The sequence below is a fragment of the Miniopterus natalensis genome, chromosome 1 (assembly GCF_054644295.1).
Source record: "Miniopterus natalensis isolate mMinNat1 chromosome 1, mMinNat1.hap1, whole genome shotgun sequence".
NCBI lineage: Eukaryota > Metazoa > Chordata > Mammalia > Chiroptera > Miniopteridae > Miniopterus > Miniopterus natalensis.
The window spans coordinates 200,558,625-200,582,527 of NC_142081.1; the positions used below are offsets into that span (position 1 = coordinate 200,558,625).

Genomic DNA, 23,903 nt, shown 5'->3' on the forward strand with positions numbered 1-23,903 from the left:
CCCTCTCTTCCTCTCTCTAAAATCAATACAAACGTTAAAACACACACACACACACTCAGGAAAAAAAAACCCCACTCTCAGTTTTGTGGGCATGACAATGGTCTGTGGGTACATATGGTCATGTTGAGCCCTCCAGAGTGATTTGTTGCTGCTTGACTTTACTGGCAACCTGGAATCACGGCAAAGTCACTGTAGACTTGAGTTTCTCACAGGACGCGAGACCACACCTGTGTGGCAGCAGGCTCCGTTACAAAATCTCTGCAAGAGGCTGTACTTCCCTTCCCCCAGGTCATAGTAAGCAAATGGCTCTGCTGTCCCTCCAGTGTGCAGAGTCTCTGCTTTACCCACACTGAGGGTACGATCATTTGTGGTCCCAGCATTCCGTGTAGACCCTACCCTGGGATGGACTCAGGTGGCAGCCCTGGCTCCCAGGACTAGAAATCCTTGGGTGAGTGCTGGTTTTTGAGCACAGGAATTTCTCAGACTCAAGGCCGCTTGCCTTTTGTGTGTCCTACAATGTACTTTAATAGATGTTATTCTGTTTCTGTTTGTTATCCAGGTCTTCACTGTTTCCCTTGGAGGACAGAGGTGTTCAGGGAGCCCTGGCTGCTGTACCAGACTGAGTATCTCTATTTGCGAAGGTGAAATGAATCACTGCCCAAAGAGCTGTATTTTACGCATAAAGTTCATGAGCTTTTTCAAACCACAAGAAAACATTTCTGTGTAAATTGCTAGAAATGTGCTCCAATAAATGTGGTGTAAACTAATTTTTTTTGCTTCACAAAACAGCGTCCTACCATGACTAGCCAGAGGGCCTGCACACAGGCAGCATGGCCGAACACAGCAGCGGGTGCAGGCAGGAGACACGCTGAGCCATGGCTCATGTCCTTGGAGACTCGGGAAGGTCCCAGGGTACTGTCACAGAGGAGGCAGTGCAGGATCTGGACTTCTGAACAGCAGGGAGATGCTCAGGAGGCAGTGGGAGAGGGAGTGTTGCAGACGGACACTGCAGGAGTCGGGCACCCACGGCCAGCACAGCCTGCTCAGTAACTGGCACTCCACTGCTCAGACGCAGTCCTGACCAGCTCCTCTTCTCAAAACCAGTGCTTCCTCGAGGTATTAGGGAGTCAATGGAGGACTGGCAATGTCTACTACAGCAAAGCTCGGGCAAGTCCCTGAATCCTCTGAGATTATTTGCAAAACTGTGTGTTCGTAAACTTTTCTGGTGAGAAGGCCAATCAACTTTAGAATCACATAAAGACTATTAGGCTTAAAACCTTAAGAACCACTTACTGAACTTGTTTCAACGTGTAGTTCTACCACTAAGAAAGCACCCAATACTAGCCCAGTGAAGTACCATTTAATAAAATTTAAATGATAAAAAAACCCACAGACTGTTGTTAGCAAACAGGTGCTTCTATGACAGCTAAGGCAAGAAGCTGTCTCTCTGGGGAGCGTGGTCAGCAGTCTCCAATCACCACAGAGCACCCAGGTTCCAGTAACTGCATTTCCCCAGCACACCCCCTCCCTGCCGTGTTACTCCTGGCAGTGGTCCAAGGCCCAGGGAGAACACCCTGTCTGTCTCCTTCATTAGGATGACGAGGTGCTGCAGGGGTGGGGACGGCACCTGGTTGGATGGCACCCATCCTTCCCCTGTGCTGGGCTGTCCAGTGAATGGAGGACTGAAAGCCTCAGGGGCCATGAGCAGGTGCCCTCTGCGTGCATCACATCAAAGCTGGGCCTCTATGCAAGGTAGCGATGGTTACCAGCTGACAATGCAGCTACTTCTTTCTCGTCCCTGGTGACCACACACTGGTCCTCACCGCATCCCGTCCCCTGCCTCATTTCCTAGGACTCATGCTTCCCAAAGTGTTTCATGGCATGTCACTCACTGCCTTTCCATCCATGCAAGACTTTTATCCAGCAGCAGACAGGGAGGAGAGAGAGAGGGGAGAAGTCAGGCTCCCTCCTGCCACCAGAGTGTCACAGGGAGGGGCCTGGACGGCAAGCGACACCAACACCAGCCCTCAGCCTCACCCCACCACACAGCGCGTAGTTCCCAACAAAGTCAGGGAAAGGCGTGCTCTCACCAGAGTGCCGAGGAAGGTGCTGATGGTGCGAGCTGCCTGGCAGAGGGCGCCATACTCCTCGAGCAGCAGGGAGATGAACTGGTGGGCCTGTGGTGGACCCTGCAGGCCAGACGGTGCCCTCACGCGGGCTGCGGCTGACAGCTGCCGCAGGAGGCGGACCTTCATCTCCAGCACGTACTCTCGGGCTTGCTGCTCCAGCCGCTGGTACAGCTGGTAGGGGTCTCTCTCGCAGAGCCTGCACAGAGAAGGACAGTCACCACTCACCTGGGACCTTGCAGTGCCCCTTGAGGGACGTTTTATATCCATGAGCACCTTTCCTGAAGCCTTTCCCCAGAAGTCCACCTGAAATGACACCACCTTCTCACAACCTGGGAGAGGTTCACTCGCCCAACTCAAAGGAGGGAGACAGGCAGGGAGTGGCAGGAACTTCTCCACATCATCCCACAACAACCAGAAAACCTGTACTTACTGAGACCTTACTCCGTGTCAGCACTAACTCATTTACCCACCTAGGGGGCTGACTCTCACCTGCATTCAGTCGCCCACCTGGTGGGCTCTCACACTAAACACTGAACACAGCCCACAGACTAAGAAAGGTGCTGGGACCCACGGAGCCAGCAGGTGGCAGAGCAGACACACGAGTGCCTCAGCAGCTGCCTGGAGATGCATCTTCTCACCCCCTAGACCACTGAATGAACATAGGCGACTGAAGACAACTATGTTTGAACGTTGACATGTTAACAGGTGAAAAAAGGACCCAATGAGGTAATTCCAGACTGCTCCTTCCTTCTTTCTTTTCAGTACACAATCCAAATGAGCTTATGCTATTTTTATAATCAGAGGAAACTTACAGACAGAATATCTTTAAAATCATCCCACCAAAAAAAACCAATAAAAGTGTATAAAATAAAATTTGTAAACTGAAGAGCAAGAAAAAAAACAAATCCCCCCCCCCCCCACCCCGCCACAATTAACAGTTAACATTTTCATGAACTTCTTCCCTAACCTGTTCTGCAGCATCTGGCTTTACTTTTCATTTGTGCTTCTGAGGAGCCTCTAGATGGAAACCTAGGACCACCAAAGCAACAATCCCATATCCACCCACACCCAGTCGGCAGGAGGAGCTGCTGCATTAGACACAAGTTGCAAATACGTGGTTCCTGGATTTTATACAATGAATCCTTTCACCTGCTGAGCACCGCATTTGGTCAAAAGAGAAGAATGTGAGTTATTGCCTAGTCCACTTTATTAATAATTTTTTTTACTGACTTTTTAGAAAGAGAGGAAGGGAGAGGGAAAGAAACATTGATGTGAGAGAGAAACATCGAACGGTTGCTTCCCCCCCCCCCCCCCCCCCCCCGTATATGCCCCAACCAGGGAATGAACCTGCAACCCAGGTATATGCCCTGACCAGGAGCCAAACTGGCAACCTTTTGGTGCACAGAATGACACCCAACCAACAGAGCCACACCAGCCAAGCTGCCTATTCTGCTTTATTCCACTTTAAAATTCACACACTACCTAAGCTGTAAAAGACAAGAGCCATGTAAAATCCCGCAATGGAACATTACAGAAAACGTGGCTAGAGACACAGTACAAAGGGACAGGATTCCCGTTGTAGTTATTAGTACACTTCAGAGAGATAAATTAATTTTTTAGCATAACCATCTAGTATAACACTCCTCTGAAACAGAATGTATTTCATCTGTTAAAGAAAAGCCACACAAGACTCAAATGACAGAGGGACAACCCAACTTACAAGCAGACTGGACACCTCCTCCTTAGGTCCTTAGTATGGTGAGCTTGGTCATACACTTAATCTTATTTCCTTGCCCACTGCTGTAGCCTATAAACTCAATGAAATGACCGTGTCGCACTTTTGCAAATAGATCTTAAAGATACACGACCGAGAGGCAGGAGTGTGCTGAAGATGCTGTGGAGGCTCATCCACATGCACCTGCAGCACAGACTGCACCACGTGCTGGACGCCACTCCACAGTGCCCATCCAGCGGTGAGGCAGCCAGGTGAGCTGGGTAGGATGACCGCACACGCGTGCGCACACACACACACGCACACATTTAACATGGGTCTAGGTGGGCAGCAGTGTAATAAGATCAAGGTGAGGGGATTAACAGCGGTGTGAGGCGGCCCTCGGACTTTCAATGGGGCGGCCTCTCCGAGAAGGTGCCTGGAGACTGATGTGAATGATGGAAGGAAGAAAGATGGAGAGAAACCCTGAAAAAGGAAGAGCATTCCAGGCAGAGGGAAGAGCAAATCCCAGGGCCCAAGGGCAGAAATGAGGGTATGAGAATAGGCAGAGGAGGCAGGAGTGGCGGCAGAGCCAGATCACGCAGGGTGCCAAGGCCACAGAGAGGAGAAAGGGTCACCGCCAGCTGAACGAGCTCTGGGAGATGGGCCTCAAGGACACCCCCTTCCAGACTTACCAGCATTTAAACAAAAAGTACTCTTGGACACAAAGACAGGGAATAACACAGTATACACGACATACACACCTCGGATGGGGACGTGGAACTTTTACATCCTTACAGTGTGTTTCACTGTGCGAGTACGCTGCTTCCCAGCCTCCGCCGTCCACAGACCACTGTCACCATCTCTGCCACACATCCCTCCTCTGCGCATTGTTTGAACATTTGCTTTCCATCGTCTTTTACTTCTCTTTAGCCCCCTCCAAAACAAGCATTCATACGCTGTAAAGTCATGGGCGTGTGTGCAGGTTACGCACGTTTTCCTAATACTCACTAGGAAACCTAACTTCAAAAGAGCTACATTCCCCACCTGGAACCAGCTCAGGGAACAACAGGTTCACAGGTCAAACCCTAAACACGCTGGCCGAGTCCATCAACTAGTTAACACAGCCCACGGCGAGTCACTACTCCCGCGTCCTGTATAAGCCACGCACAGCAAGCAAGAGTTTATAAAACCCCCAAAGGTGCTGCATTCAAAACATGAGAGAAACTAATACGAGAATCAACCCAGGAAACGCCCATTTCAGATTTACTGCTTTTATTTGGAACATTTCAAATAGCAGGAAAAGACGTTAAAATTACAAGATAACAAAACTAGATCCACCTCAAACTGCACTGTCATGAGCACGAGGTGTGTACTGAGATCAGATACCGCGTTTAAGCCGCCGCTGCCCAAGAAACACCCATGGGCAGTCTGGCGCAGCTGTCCACTCACGCTGTGCACGCTCTCCAGCTGCCTGGCCACACGGGGCCTCCCTGATCTCCACCTTGTGGATGGGGCAGCTGCCGAAAGCTCTTCTTTGGGTTGAGCAAGTGCTCAGCACATCCTGGCACAGTAAGCACTTAGTGTCAATCTCAACACAGAAATGACAGAAGCCTGGCCGGTGTGGCTCAGTGATTGAGCATCGACCTAGGATCCAGGAGATCGGGGTTCGAGACTGGTTTTGGGCTCCATCCCTGGTAGGGGGTGTGCAGGAGGCAGCCAATCAATGACTCTCTCATCATTGATTTTTTTTTTCTCTCTCCCTCTCCTCCCTTCCTCTCTCTGAAATCAATAGACATATTAAAAAAAAAAAAAAAAAAAAAGACAAGCATGTCACTTCGCTTTTATTATGTGGGTAGTAAGTCTTTCAGCAACTAGAATTTGAAACTCCACGCAGAGGGCTGTCTGCTGAGTACCCAGAGTGCACCCGCACCCTGAGAGCAGAGCCCACCTGGGCAGAGGCCAGGCTCCCGGGGCACAGGCAAGGGAGGGACACGACACAGGGGACACGTGTACCTATCCACGAGCTCCTTCACCCCCTCCTTGTCGGGCACCAGAGTCTGGTCTTGGTCATCTGCCAGTGGGGTCCCTGCCTGGCGGTAAATGCAGCGGACCATGTAGCGCACTTCGGACCAGTAGTTCTGCAGCTGCTGCGGCTCCCGGTCCGTCTCTGCCGAGATCTCTCTGTGAGGCAGCACAAGGGCAGGGGTTCAGAACCAGTCAGCACAGTCCTCAGCATCACCATCCCTACTCCACGGCCCCTCCCGTCCACACACACTTCCTTCCCCATTCCATCCTGCTGTTCCTGCGGCTGGCTGGCACAGTCCCCAGGGTGCCCTTGGCCGTCCAGTCCCCAAGACCTTGTCTCTGGGAGACATCAGTCACCCTCCCACGACAGGAATCGGGAATGCTTACCAGCCCCCAGCCCACCTCTCTGACCTTGCTGCCCCTGTCCAAGCTCCAGCCCCCATTCAGTGGCCTCGCCCACTCTCCTGCACACCCACAAATACCTGCGCTCACTGCAGGCCTCACAAGCACACGATGTGTCTGAGGGCAGCGGCTGGGTGCCCAGAGTCAGCCTCCCGCTGCCTGCCTCCGCTGGGGACCCGCCCAGAGGGCCGTGGAGAAGGAAGTCCTGGCCCTGCTTGGAAGAGAGAACAGCAGACTCATGTTCAAACGCTCATGCACAAGTTTCAGAAAAATGCCTTTTAGAAAACACATAAAACCGAGACACTGGAAATTTCTGAACCAATGTTACACAGGAAACTTTCTCTGACACCCAGGGCAGAGTTACGGGAGACTCCTAAAGGGAATTGTCATATGGACAGAACTGCACGGTTCCTCCTCTTATCACCCCTCAAGCCTGCCTGTCCAGTGGGGCCTGGGTGTCACTCCTTAGCTGGGTGTGCAGGTCACCTCAGTGATGGCATGCTCTCCTGTCCTGCCCACCCTGCCTCCGGTGTTCAGCAGACCATACCTGTCACTCTCCCCTGCTTCCAGTCTAACCAAGGCCACCTCTTGCCTGGGCTCCTGGGGTGACAGCTCTGCTGGCTCTTCCACCTTGACCCACTGTGATGTGAGACAGCATGGAGCTCCACACCAGGAAACTAACTTCCTGCCTAGTCTTCAAGGTTCCCAGTACAGACTCCGCTCTAACTTACTGCACTCACCACCTTTGCCTGGAGTGCTAATCCATCCAATCTCTGAAGACAGAATCTTCTCTACCTATCATGCCTCAGCAAAACGATCAACACCTGCTCAGGGAGGTAGGCTGAGCCAGTCATGACCTTTTGCCTCTCCAAACCCACCCTTTCCAGGCCCTGCTCTATGAGGAAGGGTTTGGCCCTGCAAACTCTCTGCTCCTTGACCAGTGGTGCCATGTCCGCCCTTTGTCAGCAGAGGGTGCTGGAGGGGCAGTATGGGGACAGGGTCTCCCTCCTGTTTCCCCAGCTTTTCTCAGCTTGGTCCTGGAGGGGGCCGAGGACCCCAGCAAGCCCACCAGCCAGGCCTGCAGCTCCTAAGCAGCCTCTCTGCTGCCCAGGGTCCTAAATGCACCTTCTCCAAGGAGGGCGTATTCCCAGTGTGAACTGGAGCCCCCTCCCCATGCTCCAGAGTGGCTGCTCCCTGGATCCACCATGGCTGATCTTTAGTTCCTTTCACAGATCTGGTAGTTGACCTCCAGTTGCTAGTTAATTCTTTATGTTCGAATGAATGGTATGGTGGCCATCTCCTGACATTGATCACCCCAGGTAATCTCCTATTATCACAAACTGCCAATTTTCCTGTTTTTTTTACCTGCCTTCATCACTGGCTGATCAGTTCCGGTCAGTCTCAAGAGAGCAGGACACTTCCTGACCTGCTCCCCACGTGCACCAGCACCAACAGTGCTCCTGACACACAGGAAAGACTCAGAGCAGCAACCAAGAACCTGACAAGGGATGAGTTAAGGCCTGTTAAAACAGGGTGCAAGATGACTACATAGTAAATCCTTACACATGTCACCTTACAGTACTCAGCTCATATAGATTTAACTTTGGTTACTGCATTTTGTCCAAGTTCAAAGCAGTTTAAAAGAAAACAGCAAAATCCGCCACTCAACAATGTAAAACGCACAATGTCCAGCATCCAAGAACAGAACCAAGCAGCAGGAAAATAGGACATAACTAGGAGGGAAACTAATCAATAGAAATAGACCCCAAAATAACAGGCGTGATGCTAGGTAGACAAGGATCTGAAACTGGAGATTATAGATAAACGTGTTCAAGAAAATAGAGGGAAACACAAACACGAGTAGAGAAACTAAAGGTGTAAAAATAAGCACAGAGCTTCAACAGATGAAAAATGCCTTAAAGGATCAGGTGACTGCTTCTGGTCCTTCATCTTAGCCCAGGGGGCGGGAGCTCCTGGTTGATGCCACCGTCCAGTCAATCAACAAATATCTCCTGAGCGCCTCTCATGACAGAGACCCCACTCTAGATGCTAGGGACATGGTCACAAACAAGACACATCTTGGCCTCCTGGAGCAGATGTGCTGGTGGGTGAAAGAATGTTAGTTTCCTCACGCTGCTGTAACAAATTACCACAAAGTTAGTGGCTTAAATAAAATAACACAAGTGTATTGTCTTACAAAAAAAAAAAACCTTAAAAGAAAAAATAAACAAGATAGACTTAAGAAATTAAACACAGTAGAGTATCAGTAAACCTGAAGACAAGTAATAAAAATAATCCAAAATGAAGCACAGCAAGAAACAAGACTAAAACGAAAATGAAAAAGCATTTGTAAGACAGAATTAAGATGTCTAACTCACAGGTAACAGTGTTTCAGATAAAAAGGGGGGTATATGAAGCAGACAAAAACATCAGAAAGGATGTGGACACCACCATCAACCAATATGACCTAACTAATATTCACAGTACACGCCTTCCAACAAGAGAATACAAATTTTTTCAAATGTACATGGAATTCAACCAAGACTAGTCAATAATTTTCAGAAATTAAATCATACAAAAGTAAGTTCTCAGATTATAACAGAATTAAGTCAGAAGGTAGAAACTTCCAGTTATAATATGAATGAGTCCTGGGGATGTAACAGCACGGAGACTAAAGTTAACAATACTGTGCTATGTGTTTAAAAGCTGCTGAGAGAATAGATCTTAAAAGTTCTCATCACAAGAAAAAAAGACTGTAACTGTGTGGTAATGGATGCTGACTAGACTTACTGTTGTGATCATTCTGCAATATATACAAATATCAAGTCATTACGTTGTACACCTGAAATTAATATAATGTTGTATGTCAACTGTACATCAAGAAAAAAAAGGTATCTGGAAAACACTCCAAAATACTTGGAAGTTAAAAAACACTTCTGAATAATTCATGGGTCAAAGAATAAATCATAATAAGGGAAATTATAAAATATTTTGAGCACAATGAGACAACATGTCAAAACGTTGGGACTGCAACTAAGTAATGCTTACAAAGAACTTTATAAAATTAAACATGAGTCAGAAAAGAAGGTCTAAAGTCAATAATGTAAACTTCTACCTTAAGAAACCAAAAGAGTAACAAATTAAGTGTAAAGACAAATAATAAACTTAAAAACAAATATATACATTTTTAAATGTATCTTTCTTGATTTCAGAGAGAGGAAAGGAGAGGGAGAGGGAGAGGGAGAGGGAGAGGGAGAGAGAGATAGAAACATCAATGATGAGTCATTGATCAGCTGCCTCCTGCACGCCCCCATCTGGGGATCGAGCCCACAACCCGGACATGTGCCCTAACTGGGAATCGAACCCCGATCGCCTGGATCCTAGGTCAAGGCTCAACTGCTGAGCCAAGCCCAGCCAGGCATTAAAAGCAAATATTAATGAAATAGAAAATGTTAAATCAATTCAACCAAAATGTGGTTTTTGAAAAGATCAATAAAAATGATAAACCTCTAGCAAGGCTATCAGGGGAAAAAAGAGACAAAACTCAACGGAAATATCAGGAATGAAAGGAGCAGGGTTAGTGTACAATCACTACAGATCCCACAAATTAAATGAAAATAAAGAAAAATTTGAAAAACTTCATGCAAATACATTTGCCATAAAACTAATTCTCCCCCCGTTTTATTGAGATATAAATGACATACAGCACTGCATAAGTTTAAGGGGTGCAGCCTAATGACATACATTGTGAAGCAATTATACAAACTTCTTTAAAGACAAGAATTAACAAAGCTCACTCATAAAGATCAAATAAACTGAACCCCCAGGTCAAAACCTTCCCAATAAGGCAACTCTGGGTCAAGACAGTTTCACTGGGAAATCCTACCAAACATTTAAGGTAGAAATAATACCAAAGCTACACAAACTCTTCCAAAAAATTGAAGAGGAGAGAATACTTTCTAGTTCGTTCTATGAGGCAGGTATTACTCTGACACCAAAACCACACAAAGGTACCGTGAGACAAGAAACCTACAGACTAATACCCCCTGTGAACGCAGATGGGATAATCCTGATGTTAGCAAATCCAACGGAGTGATTTATACATCACAACCAAGTCTGGATTATCCCAGGTATGCAAAGTTCTCTCAACATTTAAAAAAATCACCATAACTAATTTTCACAACAAAAAGCACAAAAAACCTCTATGATATATTAAAAGATGTAGAAAAAGTTTTACAAAATTAAATATCCATTCATGATAAGACTCAGCAAACTGAAAATAGAAGTACACTTCTTCAACCTGATGTGCAAAATCCTACAGCTAACATCTTAACAGTAAAAGACTAAATGCTTTCCTCCTAAGACTGGGAACAGGGAAGAATGTCTGCTCACACCACTCCTATTCAACATCATACTGGGGGTCCTAACAAACGTAATAAGGCAAGAAAAAGTAAAAGACATACAGATTGGAAGAAACACATTACTTATTTACTTATTTACTTTTAAATATGTCTTTATTGATTTCAGAGCAAGGAAGGGAGAGGGGGAGAGAGAAAAACATCGCTGATGAGAGTCTTTGATTGGCTGCCTCCTGCATGCCTCCCGCTGGGGATAGAGCCGAAACCCAGGCATGTGCCCTGACCAAGAACTGAACCTCAATTTCCTGGATCCTAAGTCGATGCTCAACTGCTGAGCCACGCCGGCCAGGCAAGAAACACATTATTTATAGATGACATGATTACCTATGTAGAAAACCCTAAGGAATCTACCAAAAGACCACTAGAAATGGGATTTCACAGGATACAAGTTCAATATAAAAAAAAAACAAAAAACAGTTGCATTTCTATATACTAGGAATAAACAATTGGATATTAAAAAAGTTTAGAAGCACCATTTAAAATAGCAAGAAAAATATGAAATACTTTGGACATTTTTCAGTATACTATGTGCAAACCTGCAGTTTGAAGGCTACAAAACTATTCTAAGAATAAATTTGAAAGACCTAAATTACTGGAGCTTCATACCACACTCATGGATTAAAAGATTCAATATTAAGAGCCAATTCTCCCCAAACTGATCTATAATTTAACAGAACACCAGTTAAAATCTCAGCAGGTCTTTCTGTAGAAACTAGCAAGATGTTTCTGAACTTTTTATGGGAATGCAAAGGACCTGAATATAGCCAAACACCTGAAAAAATAACAAAGCTGGACGACCCCTACTACCTAATGTAATGACTTAATATAAAAGGCGTCAAGATAGCATGGTCCTGGCAAAGGAGGGTATGTATGCAAAGTGGAACACAGAGTCCAAAAGCAGAGTTTTGATAAAGATGCCAAGGTAATTCAAAGAGGAAAAACACTATTTTCAACAAACAGTTCTGGAACAACCGGGCATCCACATACAAAAGGATGAACTGCAACTCTTACTTTACAAAAGACACAAAAGTTCACTCAAAATGGGTCACAGATCAAATGTATAAGCTCAAACCATAAAACATCTAGAAAAAAACACAGAGCAAAAGATCTTTGTTTCTTCCATAGAACACAAAAAGCCCAAATCATTTCAAAGTTGATAAATTGGATTTGTCCAAAATGTAAAACTTTTGCTCTTCAAAAAACAGTGTTATATAATGAAAAGGCAAGCCACACACTGGGAGAAAATATCTGAGAAACATATCTGTATTCAGAATATATAAAACTCTCTCACAAGTCAGTAAGACAATCAATCCAATTAAAAATAGGTAGAAGGTGTGAACAGCCACTTCACCAATGAGACACAATAAGCACCTAAAAAGATGCTCAACAAGTCATTAAGAAAATGCAAATTACAGCCATGTGGGATAACATGATGAGCCACTAGCACGGCTATAATTAAGGACCGTCAACACCCGGCCTTGGGGAAGATGGCTGGGAAACAGTACAGGCACTGTGAAAAACAGCACGATGGTTCCTTGTGACATCAGTCATGCACTTAGCCTATGACCCTGAATTCCACTCCTAGGTATTTGTCAAAGAAAAATGAACTATGTCCACACAAAGACTTGTACTGAAATGTTATTAGGAGCTTTACTCAACAGCCAAAACCAGCAAACACAAATGTCCCTCTACTGCTGATGGAGAAACAAATTGTGGTTCATCCATACAATGGAATACTACTCAGAAATAAAAGGGAATTAGCCCAGCCAGGCGTGGCTCAGTGGTTGAGCATCGACCTAGGATCCAGGAGATCGGGGTTTGATTCTGGGTCAGGGTACATGCCCGGGTTGCAGGCTGCAGCCGATCAATGACTCATCACTGATGTTTCTATCTCTCTCTCTCCTTCTCCCTTCCTCTCTCTGAAATCAATAAAGATATATTTAAAAATAATAATAAATTAAAAAGAAAAAAAAAAGGGAATTAACTGCTGGCACATGCAGTATAGTAAGTAACATGGATGAATCTCAAAAGCATATGTTAAGTGAAAAAAGCTGAAGACCACCATTCCAATGATCTTTCTGTCCTCTCATTCTGACAATTCTGGGCAGTAGTGACAAATTATGTCAGCAGCCACCTTTATGAAGTTCATTATAAAGGGACTGTATGTTTGTATTATGAACAAAGATCCAATAGAGCAAACATTCAACGTAAGGAGGAATATCAGCAGAGTCTTCAATGGATGGTTTAAACTGGGACCATATGCCTTGTATATAGTAACTATTAAAGAAACTGGCTCCTTAGTGTAAAATGCAGGACTTACATTTCGACCATATGCCTGAGAACACAGACACAATTGCTAAGGTGCACAACCAAGAAGAGCCTTTAAAACAGTTAACCTTGAAAACACAAAAACTGAATATTAACTTGCCCAACAGTCATTTTTGTGGCTGGATGCTGCAGTGCTACACAGACCTCTTTAAAGAAAATACAATTCTGCCTAGCTGGCATGGCTCAGCAGTTGAGCACTGACCTATGATCCAGGAAATCGGGATTCGATTCCCAATCAGGGCACATGCCCGGGTTGCGGGCTCGGTCCCCAGTAGGGGACGTGCAGGAGGCAGCTGACAATGACTCTCTCATCGATGTTTCTATCTCTCTCTCCCCCTCTCTGAAATCGATAAAAATATATTAAAAAAAAATTCTCCAAAAGTGCCATCTCCCACCCCCAACCAGCCAAACTTACTACTTAAACATATACAAACATAAAATGTAATATAACTTGTGTTTTTTAAGCCCTTGTATAAGTATAAAAACTCAAGTTGGTCTACAACTTACAAAAAACCCTGAAAATTATTAAAACTCAAATATACATTATTTTAAATAGAAAGGTAAATGATAAGCTGGCTACTAAGTAGCAGGCTCTTCTGAGTCAGGCCCACAGCCTGGAAGGTCTCTGCAAAATGTCTCAACCAGCCCACCTCTTTGCCTGTCTGAATTTCTCCTGCACAGAGCAGGCCAGGCCTTCAATGGTTCTTTGCTTGGCCTCAGCATAGAATGTAAGTACTGAGACAATCTCTGCTCCTTTCTCAGGAGCCCTGACAAGAAGCACCCAGGCCCCCAGGCCTCCACATCACAGAAGTCAGGGCCAAAGCCCTTCAATACACAGCACCTCTGGTGATCACACTATCAAAATGCAAAGTGTTTTAACTGTCCAAGAATTCAAAGACCATGAAAATACATCCACAGCCCCCAAGGTGTGAACTCTACTGTGCATACTATACACATTTTGAAATCCTGAAACACTGCCTTTGCATATTAATCAAAGGTAGCTTGTTCCTTCACTCAGAAACCATTCCCATGTGACTGCTCTATGCCAGGCCTGGGTGAGGCAGGAGGCAGGCAAAGCAGCTGCAGCAGAAACTCAGGGAGGGTGCCACCAACTCAAGAGGGACCTCGGTGCATACCAGTGGGAGAGGTGAGCCAACTGCATTCAGACACCCTGGAGGCAACGTCCTCCTCTGGCCTGCTCTCACCAACCCTCTGCGAGTTGCTCTCCTAATCCGACACTGGGATACGGCTGAGGGGGACATCCTTGTCAATGGACAGGCTAGGGCCATCGCACAGTGACGTTTCTACCTCTGACAGGGACTTCAGGTTGGCCAGCAACCCGGACACTCTGCCAGTTCACTTCTAATTTCTCATGGAGGCCACCTGGAACCTTATCCAGTCCCCAAGAAATCCACTCTCCCCCTCAAAGTCAGTTTCAGCAAAGTCTACACTCCCCCCACCTTACCTGCATCCTGTACAGCCTTGCCTGCAAATCCTGTCTCAACAGAAGGAAGATTCTTCTAGAAAGAGACCCTGGCTCCCCCATCTCAGTGGGACCTATGAGCACCACCACTTGTCAACCTTTCTCCTTCTCGCCCCCACACAATTTCAAACTCTGCCTTCCCAGTGCCAAGTGTGAGCTGAAATAAGGGCAACTGAAACTCAAACACTGATTGTGGGGATATAAATGGAACATTCACTTGGGAAACTGGTATTCTCTTATAAGTGCAAGTATTTCATTTACCTATAACCCAGCAACTCCACAAACACTCTGCAATGAGTAATTTTATGTTCAACCAGACTGGGCCAAGGAAGGTCCAGGTAGCTGGTAGAACGTTATTTTCGGGTGTGCCCAAGGTGTCTCTGGAATAGGTTAGCATTTGAATGGGAAGACTGAGTGAAAAGCCTCCCTTCCCCAGGAGGAGGCCTCCAGAGCTCTGCTTAGGGCTAAACAAACAAAAGGTGGAGGAGGGCGCGCACCACCCTCCTACTTGAATGGAGACCTCCATCTTCTGCCCACAAGCACCAGCACTTCCACCCCAGACCCAGCTGACTCCACTGGCCCCTCGATTCTCAGGCCTCTGGAATCACTGAGCTCTACCACCAGCTTCCCCAGGCCTCCAGTTTGCAGAGGGCAGGCAGGCCATGGGACTTCTTGGCCTCCATAATCACTGAGCCAATCCCTATAGTAAATCTCTTCTCTCTACCTATATCCTTACCTCCTATTGGTGCTGTTTCTCTGGAGAATCCTGACCAATACACACCCTAACACAGCCCTTACAAATGAATGCCAGGAGATGGGTATAAATGCCACTAACAGCATTTAAAAAATTTTTTTTGATTGATTTGAGAGAGAGAGAGAAATATCCATTAGTTGCCTCCCACATGCACGCTGACTGGGGATCGAACTCACACTCCAGGTATGTGCCCTAACCAGGAATCGAACCTGCCACCTCTGGTACATGGGATGACGCTCCACCCAACTGAGCTACACGTGCCAAGGCACAATTTTTTTATAACTGCAAAAAATGAAAAACAACTCTGTATCTTTCAACAAAATTATTGAATAAGTAATAGTATAACGTATTGAACTCTGTGTAAATTAAGTTCACGGAAATGACTAAAACCCAAATAGCATGAAGAATCTTCTCAACAAAGAAAAGCAAGACACAAAAGACAACACAGCACACACCATTTTCATGAAGATCAAAGACAAAATGAAACGATTAATTATTCAGAGATACACATATAGGCAATAAAATTTTTTTAAGGTTTTTTTTTTGTTGTTTTTTTTTAAGGGGGGCATGAACTGCTTCTCGGCCGTTAGGCTAAGAACAGGTGTAAAGAGGGAAATGGACCCGGCCAGGCATGGCTCAGCGGTTCAGTGTCAACCCAGGATCCAGGAGATCGGGGTTCTATTCTTGGTCAGGGCACATGCCCGGGTTGCGGGCTGCAGCCAATCAATGACTCTCTCGTCATTGAGGTTTCTGTCTCTCTCTCTCTCTCCCTCTCCCTTCCTCTCTCTGAAATCAATAAAGATATATTTAAAATTAAAAAAAAAAAAAGAGGGGAATGGTAAATACAGAATTCAAGGACAGTGGCTGCCTGGGGCAGGGAGGGGTGCACAGTATCAGGAACGGCCTAGTGCTCATTTTATTACCCTTCATAACATGTATGTCACACACACATTCACATACATCTGTACCTCAAACATTACACAGCACAAAACAGCCTTTCCCCAATGACCAGCTCCTCCCTCCGGTGTTTAAAAACCCACGTCCCTTCTCCAGCTTCACTTCTCTTCCAGGTCTGTCCGCTCCTCCCCTCACTGCCAGGCATCTTAAAAACCAGCACCTTCAGTGGACTTTCTCAGCTTCCTCGCCACTAAGTTACTCTTCGTGGTTCAGTCTGGCTTCTGCTCACACTCTCCACCAACACGCATCTAGCAAATGTCAGGTACACTCTCTTTGTGGCCATGTTCAGCACTTCCTACCTTTCTGGGTTAACTTTTTGAAACGTCTGTTAACCCAGAGGACTGCTAGAGGCCAGGCCTCCATGGACTCTCACCTTCTCTGTGTCTTGTGGCATGTGCTCTGACCCACCCCCCCAGGCTGCTTCTCAGGGGGGTTATGCAGCTGATGACTTGAGGCAGAGCAGCCTTGCTGACTTCCCAGTGAGTGGCAGGGTTCCTGAGCTGTGACAGACTCACCGTGACCTCAGCACCTGTGGAGGGCCTCTGCCTCACTGACCTGGGATTTGGGGAGGTGGGAGCGAGGAAAACGGACATGCTCCTGCTCATGATGCCTGCTGGACTACAAGTCATGAAGTCCTTGGTCTCTGACCCAGCAGTCTTGGATCTTCTGCCAGCACCCAAGAAATAGTAACAAGCTACCTTATTACCTTCAAGTAAAAAACCCAATCCCAGACCCATGACTACTGACACCATCACTACCTTGGCTCAGTTCTGACTATCACACTCCTGTTTTGTCTGCTGCTCACTCACCTCCGCCTTAATGCCAGGTGCTGTCTAGAACGACCCCCCAGTATTCCACGCGTCACTCTCCTCTCGTTTGGCATTGTGCCAGTGACCAAGGCTGAGAAGGCGGAGTACAGGTCACCTGTATGGAGACTTTTAATGGTGGCTGCACGACCACCGGCCACACACAGGGCATCTGAGACAGAAAGACTGTAGCTTCAAAGTGGGACCCTTGAAAAACGTTTGGGTCCACTTGAGACCAGTGAGGTCAAATCATGCATGACTCCTACCAAATCAACAACTTAAAAGGAAGTCGATTCCATATAAAGTTAGAGGAGGAAAAATGCAAAATATCACTTAGAACAGTATAAGTAAAAGTCACATACCTACGGGTAAATGTTTTTTGGGAAAAGATGCAATGTCATAACAGAGAAAAACAGGAAACACGTACAGATGGGAAAACCCCACACTCATGGGTGAGAAGACTCAACAGTAGAGGAAGTGAACTCTCTTCTGACGTGCAGTCAGTGCAACCCCAGCCCACTCTCGACACAGTCTGCGTGTGTGTGGGACTTGATAAGTAATTTTTGATTATACAGAAATGCAAAGAACCAAGACCGAGGAAGCCGTGCTGAAGAGCAGAGCATTAAGAGGGTGCCCTTTCTGAAGGTGAGATTTACTGCAAACCTACAGGAACTGAGTCAACAAGCTGGGGGGCAAGGACAAACCAACCAACACAACAGGGCAGAGCCGGGTGACACCCGCGCACATCGGACACCTGGCTTACAACAAAGTGGTGCTGAGGACACCAGGCAACGGCCACTTCATAAATGCCACTAGGGAACTGGGTCTCCACATGGAAATGCATTAGACTTGACCTTAACTCCACAGCATATAAAATTTTATTTAGATTCCAGGCAGGTTGTAGGCCTAAATATGGATGGCAAAACAATGTAAGCACAAAACAGTGCTGTTCAGTAGCCCCATGTCACATGTAGCTACTGCGTATTTGAAATGTAAGCAGGATTTTGAATATTTAGTATGAAAAAATAGAAAATATCTCATTAATATTTTTTATATTGAGTACTAGCTGAAATGAGCTTGGATATATTGAGGTAAATACAGTATCACCTGTTTCTTTTTAGTTTTTGATATGTGGCTACTAAAAAATTTTAAATGACCTATGTGGCCTGCATTTGTCATTCACATATTTCTTTGGACTGTGTTAACAAGAAAATACATACCAAAAATACATTTATGATTTCATACAGGGAAAAACACTAATAAACAGAACTAAAGAAGGCAGTAACTACTAAAAAATAATGTGAGAAGTTTGGCTGAATTAAAGATGAACTAGTCATCATCAGAAGACACTACAAACATAGGGAGAGGGAAGCAAAACAGGCGGGAGATGTCTGCTATGCATGCAGCCGAACCAGGACCTCACACTAAACACATATAAAGGAATCCTACAGGTAAGAAAAGACAAATGGCCCAACAGAATAGTGGATCCAATAGCGTGGCCCCTGGGAGTCCCGACCACCTTTTCAGCAGGTCCACTAGTAAAAACCATTTCCATATTAATACCAAGATGTTACTGGCCTTTCCCACTGTGCTGACATTTGTTGTGATGGTGCAAAAGCAATGGTGGGTGAAACTGTAGGCTTCTCAGCAGGAATCGAGGCTGTGCGGCCAGGTGCATAATGGCCACTGCATTCACCACCACCACCACGCATCCGATAAAAGACCAGTTCTGACTAGTAGGTGTTGCTCAGTGGTTGAGCATCAGCCTAGGAACAAGGAGGTCATGGTTCAATTCCTGGTCACGGCACATGCCCGGGTTTGGGGCTCAATCCCCAGTAGTGGGCGTGCAGGAGGCAGCCAATCAATGACTCTCATCATTGATGTTCCTTTCTCTCTCTCCCTCTCCCTTCGTCTCTCTGTAAAAATCAATAAAAACATATTTTAAAAAAGTACAAAGACCAGTTCCACTTAAGAATGTTCCTTGTGCAGTAAAATCATTCATTGTGTTCAATCTCAGCCCTTAAGGCCACAACTTTCAAAAAGTCTCTCTGACAAAACAGGCAGTGCACATAAAGCGTTTCTGCAGTGTCCCTGAGAAAAGCACCGAGTGCCTAGCGCTGAATGAGCCACGATGTTCACAAAACGTACTCGAGGGGAAGAATGCCTGACAGACCAAACGAGGTAATTCAGACGTGGACACTTGCCACACATTTTCTCAAAAATGAATGAAATGAGTCTGTCACTTCAAGGAAAATAGCTGCCACTATCTGTGGCTAATCATTAAATCTGAGCTTTCAAGCAATTAGAAGTTTGGCAAACCTGTACCCATCACTGCGGCTCAAAAGCTTCTCCACATTTAAGACTTTTCTGATGAGGCTGGTGGTGGTGATAACAAATAGGACTTTTCAATACTGTACTGAGCAAAGAGAGGTGTTAGCACAGGCTGGATCTGCCTAATCCAGTAAACCATTATTTTACAAATGACCAACATGTAATGTTACAAAATTATACCAGCAAGAGATTCATCCAGAGTGCAAGAGAGCCCGGCCGGGCGTGGCTCAGCGGTTGAGCACTGACCTAGGATCCAGAGTGCAGGAGAGAACATGGATTTTAATTTAATGGCAGAGGAAAAATTCACTGATATTGTTGGACTCTACACTGTAAGTAACCATCAAAAAATTATTTCTTGTCATGGTTTGGTTAAGAAGAAAATCCAGTTATCTAAAAAAGCTATTACCTCAGCTGGGCATGGCTCAGCAGCTGAGAATCGACCTAGGATCCGGGAGATCGTGGTTCGATTCCTGGTCAGGGCACATGCCCGGGTTGCGGGCTCAATTCCCAGTCAGGAGCATGCAGGAGGCAGCCGATCAATGATGACTCTTTCATAGATGTTTCTATCTCTTTCTCCCTCTCCCTCTCTCTAAAATCAATAAAGATATTTTAAAAATAAAAAATAAATTTAAAAAGCTATTAAAATATTTTCTTTATATACTTCAGTCAAAACGACCTATCACAACAGACTGAGAATCTAGCATCTTCTATTATATAAACATTAAAAAGATTTTCAAAACAATGCTACTCTACTCATTATTTTTTAAAAATATGTTTTTATGGATTTCACAGAGAGGAAGGGGAAGAGAGAGAGAAACAATGATGTGAGAAACACTGATCGGCTGCCTCCCAAACGCCCCCCACCAGGGATGGAGCCCATAACCTGGGCATGTGCCCTGACCAGGAATCGAACTTGCATTTTTGGTGCATGGGACGACACTCAACTGAGTGAGCCACACTGGCCAGGTCCCTCACTAAATTATTGTTTTAGAAAACAGTTTTCATTGAAAAATATGCTACTGATCTTAACTTGCAGTCCATTAATGCTATAAATCCCATGACTCCGTAACTTCTACTCTACGTGTATCCACAACAACGTGGGAGTGTGAGCTCCAGGTGCATGTTCATACAGCAAAGCCTGGAAACCACACCAACGCAGTGCATTCAAAAAGGTGACAACGAAGAAGCATCTGTGAATCTTAAACATAGTGCTGAACAAAATACGTGAGACACAAAATAACACTACCGTACTGATACCTGTATAAAGTTCAGAGGGGCGGGCCAAGGACAGCGTGTGGGATGGAGTGCAGGCGCTGTAGCTAACCACGAGCGGAGAGAGGGAGCTCTGTGAGAGGTGACAGGCCTGCCAGGGCACAGAGGGGGATGACGAGGCTGGGGGCGATGCTGGACTCGGGACCTGCGTTGTAGATAACTAAACCCACACCGGCCGGCAATCCCAGTGAGCAGGTCAATTTCACTATTAACAAGCAGGCTGCAAAACAAGACCAAGTTAAGCCTGCCCCTCCGTGGACAGCACAAGACCCACCACCTAATACAGGCCACACCCAGGGACTGAAAATGAGGGATATGAGAAGGAGAGGGAGGGAGTTTGAGCATCTACACAAATAGCAAACACTCTTTAGGACTAAGGGCCCCCCAGGTGGTTTCAGTGCCAGAAAAGGAATGATCACCAAGGTTTAGTCATTTTACCCTATATTCACCCGCACATCCTTGAACATGTAAATCAAAATGGAAATATCTAGAAAGAAGGACAAATATACATGCACAGTAGGAGGTTTTAACTAATTTTACTTAAAAATTGACAGATTTAAGCACACAAAGGATCAATAAAAACGCGGAAGGATTTACAAGCAAATTAACAAGGGAGGGCACAGAGTTCTTGACCTAAACCCTGAGAGGACATTTTCACACAGGACATTTAGAAAAACTTAACCACATATTAGTGTAACTGACCACAGACCACAACCTCTAACTCTAACAGCATTCAAGTAAAAGTCAATACAGTTAAAGGTAATCCAAGAGACATATATTTGGATATTTGTGAATACTTCTAGATAATTGATGGCTCAAAACAGATATACTGAAAACTGGATAATACTTAAAAGTGAGCCAACACAAACTAACATTTCAAAATCTAGAACAGCAATTAGAGGTTTTCCAGCACATACCAGAGAAGAATAAAAACTGATGGGTAAGAAAGAACTCAACTCGGGAAGGCAGAAGAGGAACCCAGGGAAAGGAGAAACCACTATATGTGTGGCCACAGTCAGCAGGATCGAGTGGGATGAAGGCCCAATGGCTCCTTGCAGGCCTCCTGGTGTCTGTACAGGGGAAGGACTCTCTCCCTCCTCCCCAGGAGGCAGGCTGAGCAAGGCTCAGGTTCCCACAGGTCTCCAGGTGATGAGCACAGGCATGCAACTCCCCAAAGCAGATGGCACCCAAGCTCAGGCTCCCAGACACCTGTCAGCAGCCCTTGGAAGAGGCCCAGAAACTGGAGAGCAGCCCCACTGACAAGCGGCCCCTCTTGTGGCATGTGAGCCCCTCTCCCAGAACAAGGGGCTAGGTGAACCACAGGTCTCGTTTACTGACAGGTGCCTGCCACTACCACCTGCACACAGAGTAGAGCTGAACATCTCCAGGGGAAGAGACAAGAGTCTGGCGACCGTGATGCCTCTGGGAAGATGAGGAGGATGGCGAGGAGACAGGTGAGAGGGACAGCGACTCACTGTGCTCATGGGCACCTACCTGTCAACGTTTACTGTGTGTCCCACAGCATTCACTAATCAAATATATACCACACACCCATAAAACTGAAGTAACTCATGAAACAGACAAAGTGAAAGGAGAGAGTTCTTCTTTGAAGACAAAATTGACAGACTTCCAGCAAGACTGGTTAGAAAAAGGGAAAAGGCAGAAATATGAGTAATTCAAAGAGTTGCACTGCATCTTCAGATATGGTAAGACTTAAAGAGACCGTCTGCAGGCAGCTACATACCAATAACTCTGACAGTTTCGAAAAATATAATTCAGGAGGCAATGGTGACAGCAGGGAGGGAGGGCTGGTCAAGGGCGGGTTATTTAAAAAGTGGACAATCCTAGAGCACCTGCATGACCCAGGACAGAGGAAAAGATCTGTGACGCAGAAGAGGAAAGAAATAAGCAAGCACAAAGCCGGGGGGGCGGGGGGGGGGGCAGGGGATGGAAGGGGATGGGTACCTAGAAGCTCCAATGAGAAGGGCCTCTCTCAGCCAGAGAGATAAGGGGTGAACAAGCGCCTGGGGTCAGCTTCAAACTTGGCCCTGAGGTGGGAGGTCAGTAGCCGAGCTAAGCAGGGTAGAGAGGGTGTGGGGCATTGGGAAGAGAGAGAGGTTCACGTCCTTGCCATGTGATAACTCAGCCAGAGCTGAGTCCAAATCTGGAAGCTAACCCAGGTCCATCAACAGTGAATGAGACAACAGACCGGGCGCAGCTCTACCATTTGTTCAGCGTACACAGCACCACGCAAAGTCACAAGAGTCTGTGACACCTGGAAAAAGAAAGGCCGTGGGGACAGAACCAGGTCTGTGGTTACAGGGGCTGGGGGTGTGAGGGGAGGGTGCTGCCAACAAAAATGAACAGGGAGCTTGTGCAGTAGTGGTGGTTACACATCTGTGTAAGTTTGTCAAACTCACTGAACTATATTCACTTTAAAAGGGTGAATTTTACCACATGTAAATTACATCTTAAAAAAAAATACAACAAAAAACCAGGCCAGCAATTTTAACCAGCTTGAACGAAGAGGCCAACTTTACAAAAGTAACACTCTAAGTCTACAAACACAGGCCAGCGTGATGCCTCCCTCTGTGGTCCCAGGTCACTTTTGGACAAGGAGAGAAAGCCTCATAAGATAATCCATTGTCCAGGACAAGCTGGGAGTTTGGAGGCGAGACTCCGTGTGGCAAGACTAATGATGAGCCCTAGCCAGTGTGGCTCAGTGGTTAGTGTCGACCAGCAGAATGAAGGGTCGCGGGTTCGATTCCGGCCAAGGGTACATACCTTGGTTGCAGGCATCATCTCCAGCCCCAGTCGAGGTGTTTGTGGGAGGCAACCCATTATTGTGTCTCTCTCACACCATTGTTTCTCTCTTCCCCCTCCCCCTTCCACTCTCTGAAAAAGCAATGGAAAAAATATCCTCAGGTGAGGGTTAAAAAAAAAAAAGACTGATGACGAAAGGTCATAGGTACTTCCACCTGCCTCCCAAACCAGGAGGAACAGCAGCAACCCTTCCCCAAAGGCACAGTCAGGCTGAAACAGGAGCAGGATGGGCAGAGGAAGAGAGGGCAGCGAAGCTGGAGCGCAGCACACATTGAGCTGGGGGGCTGGAGAATGCCGGGCAGTGACCAGGAACAAATGAGCATCAGTGGTACTGAACAGCCTTCCGTTAACAAGGGGAAGACCAAACACCTGAAGCACACAGAGAAAGGAAACAAAGTAAAATGATAAACACACAAAGACCTGAGGGTGAGACACTCAACACTGCCTGCCCACCTTCTTAC

At 46.1% G+C, this 23,903-nt stretch overlaps 1 protein-coding gene across 1 annotated transcript in view; it reads right to left on the reverse strand.

Annotated features, from left to right (window-relative positions):
- FAM193A (family with sequence similarity 193 member A) overlaps positions 1-23,903 on the reverse strand; it is a 111,655-nt gene that overhangs the window by 53,549 nt on the left and 34,203 nt on the right. Inside the window, exons 3-5 of the mRNA XM_087828517.1 lie at positions 6,351-6,481; positions 5,857-6,024; positions 2,091-2,325 (exon numbers count right to left, since the gene is read on the reverse strand). Coding sequence (XP_087684643.1) covers positions 2,091-2,325; positions 5,857-6,024; positions 6,351-6,481 — 534 coding nt within the window. The remainder of the gene's footprint in view (positions 1-2,090; positions 2,326-5,856; positions 6,025-6,350; positions 6,482-23,903) is intronic.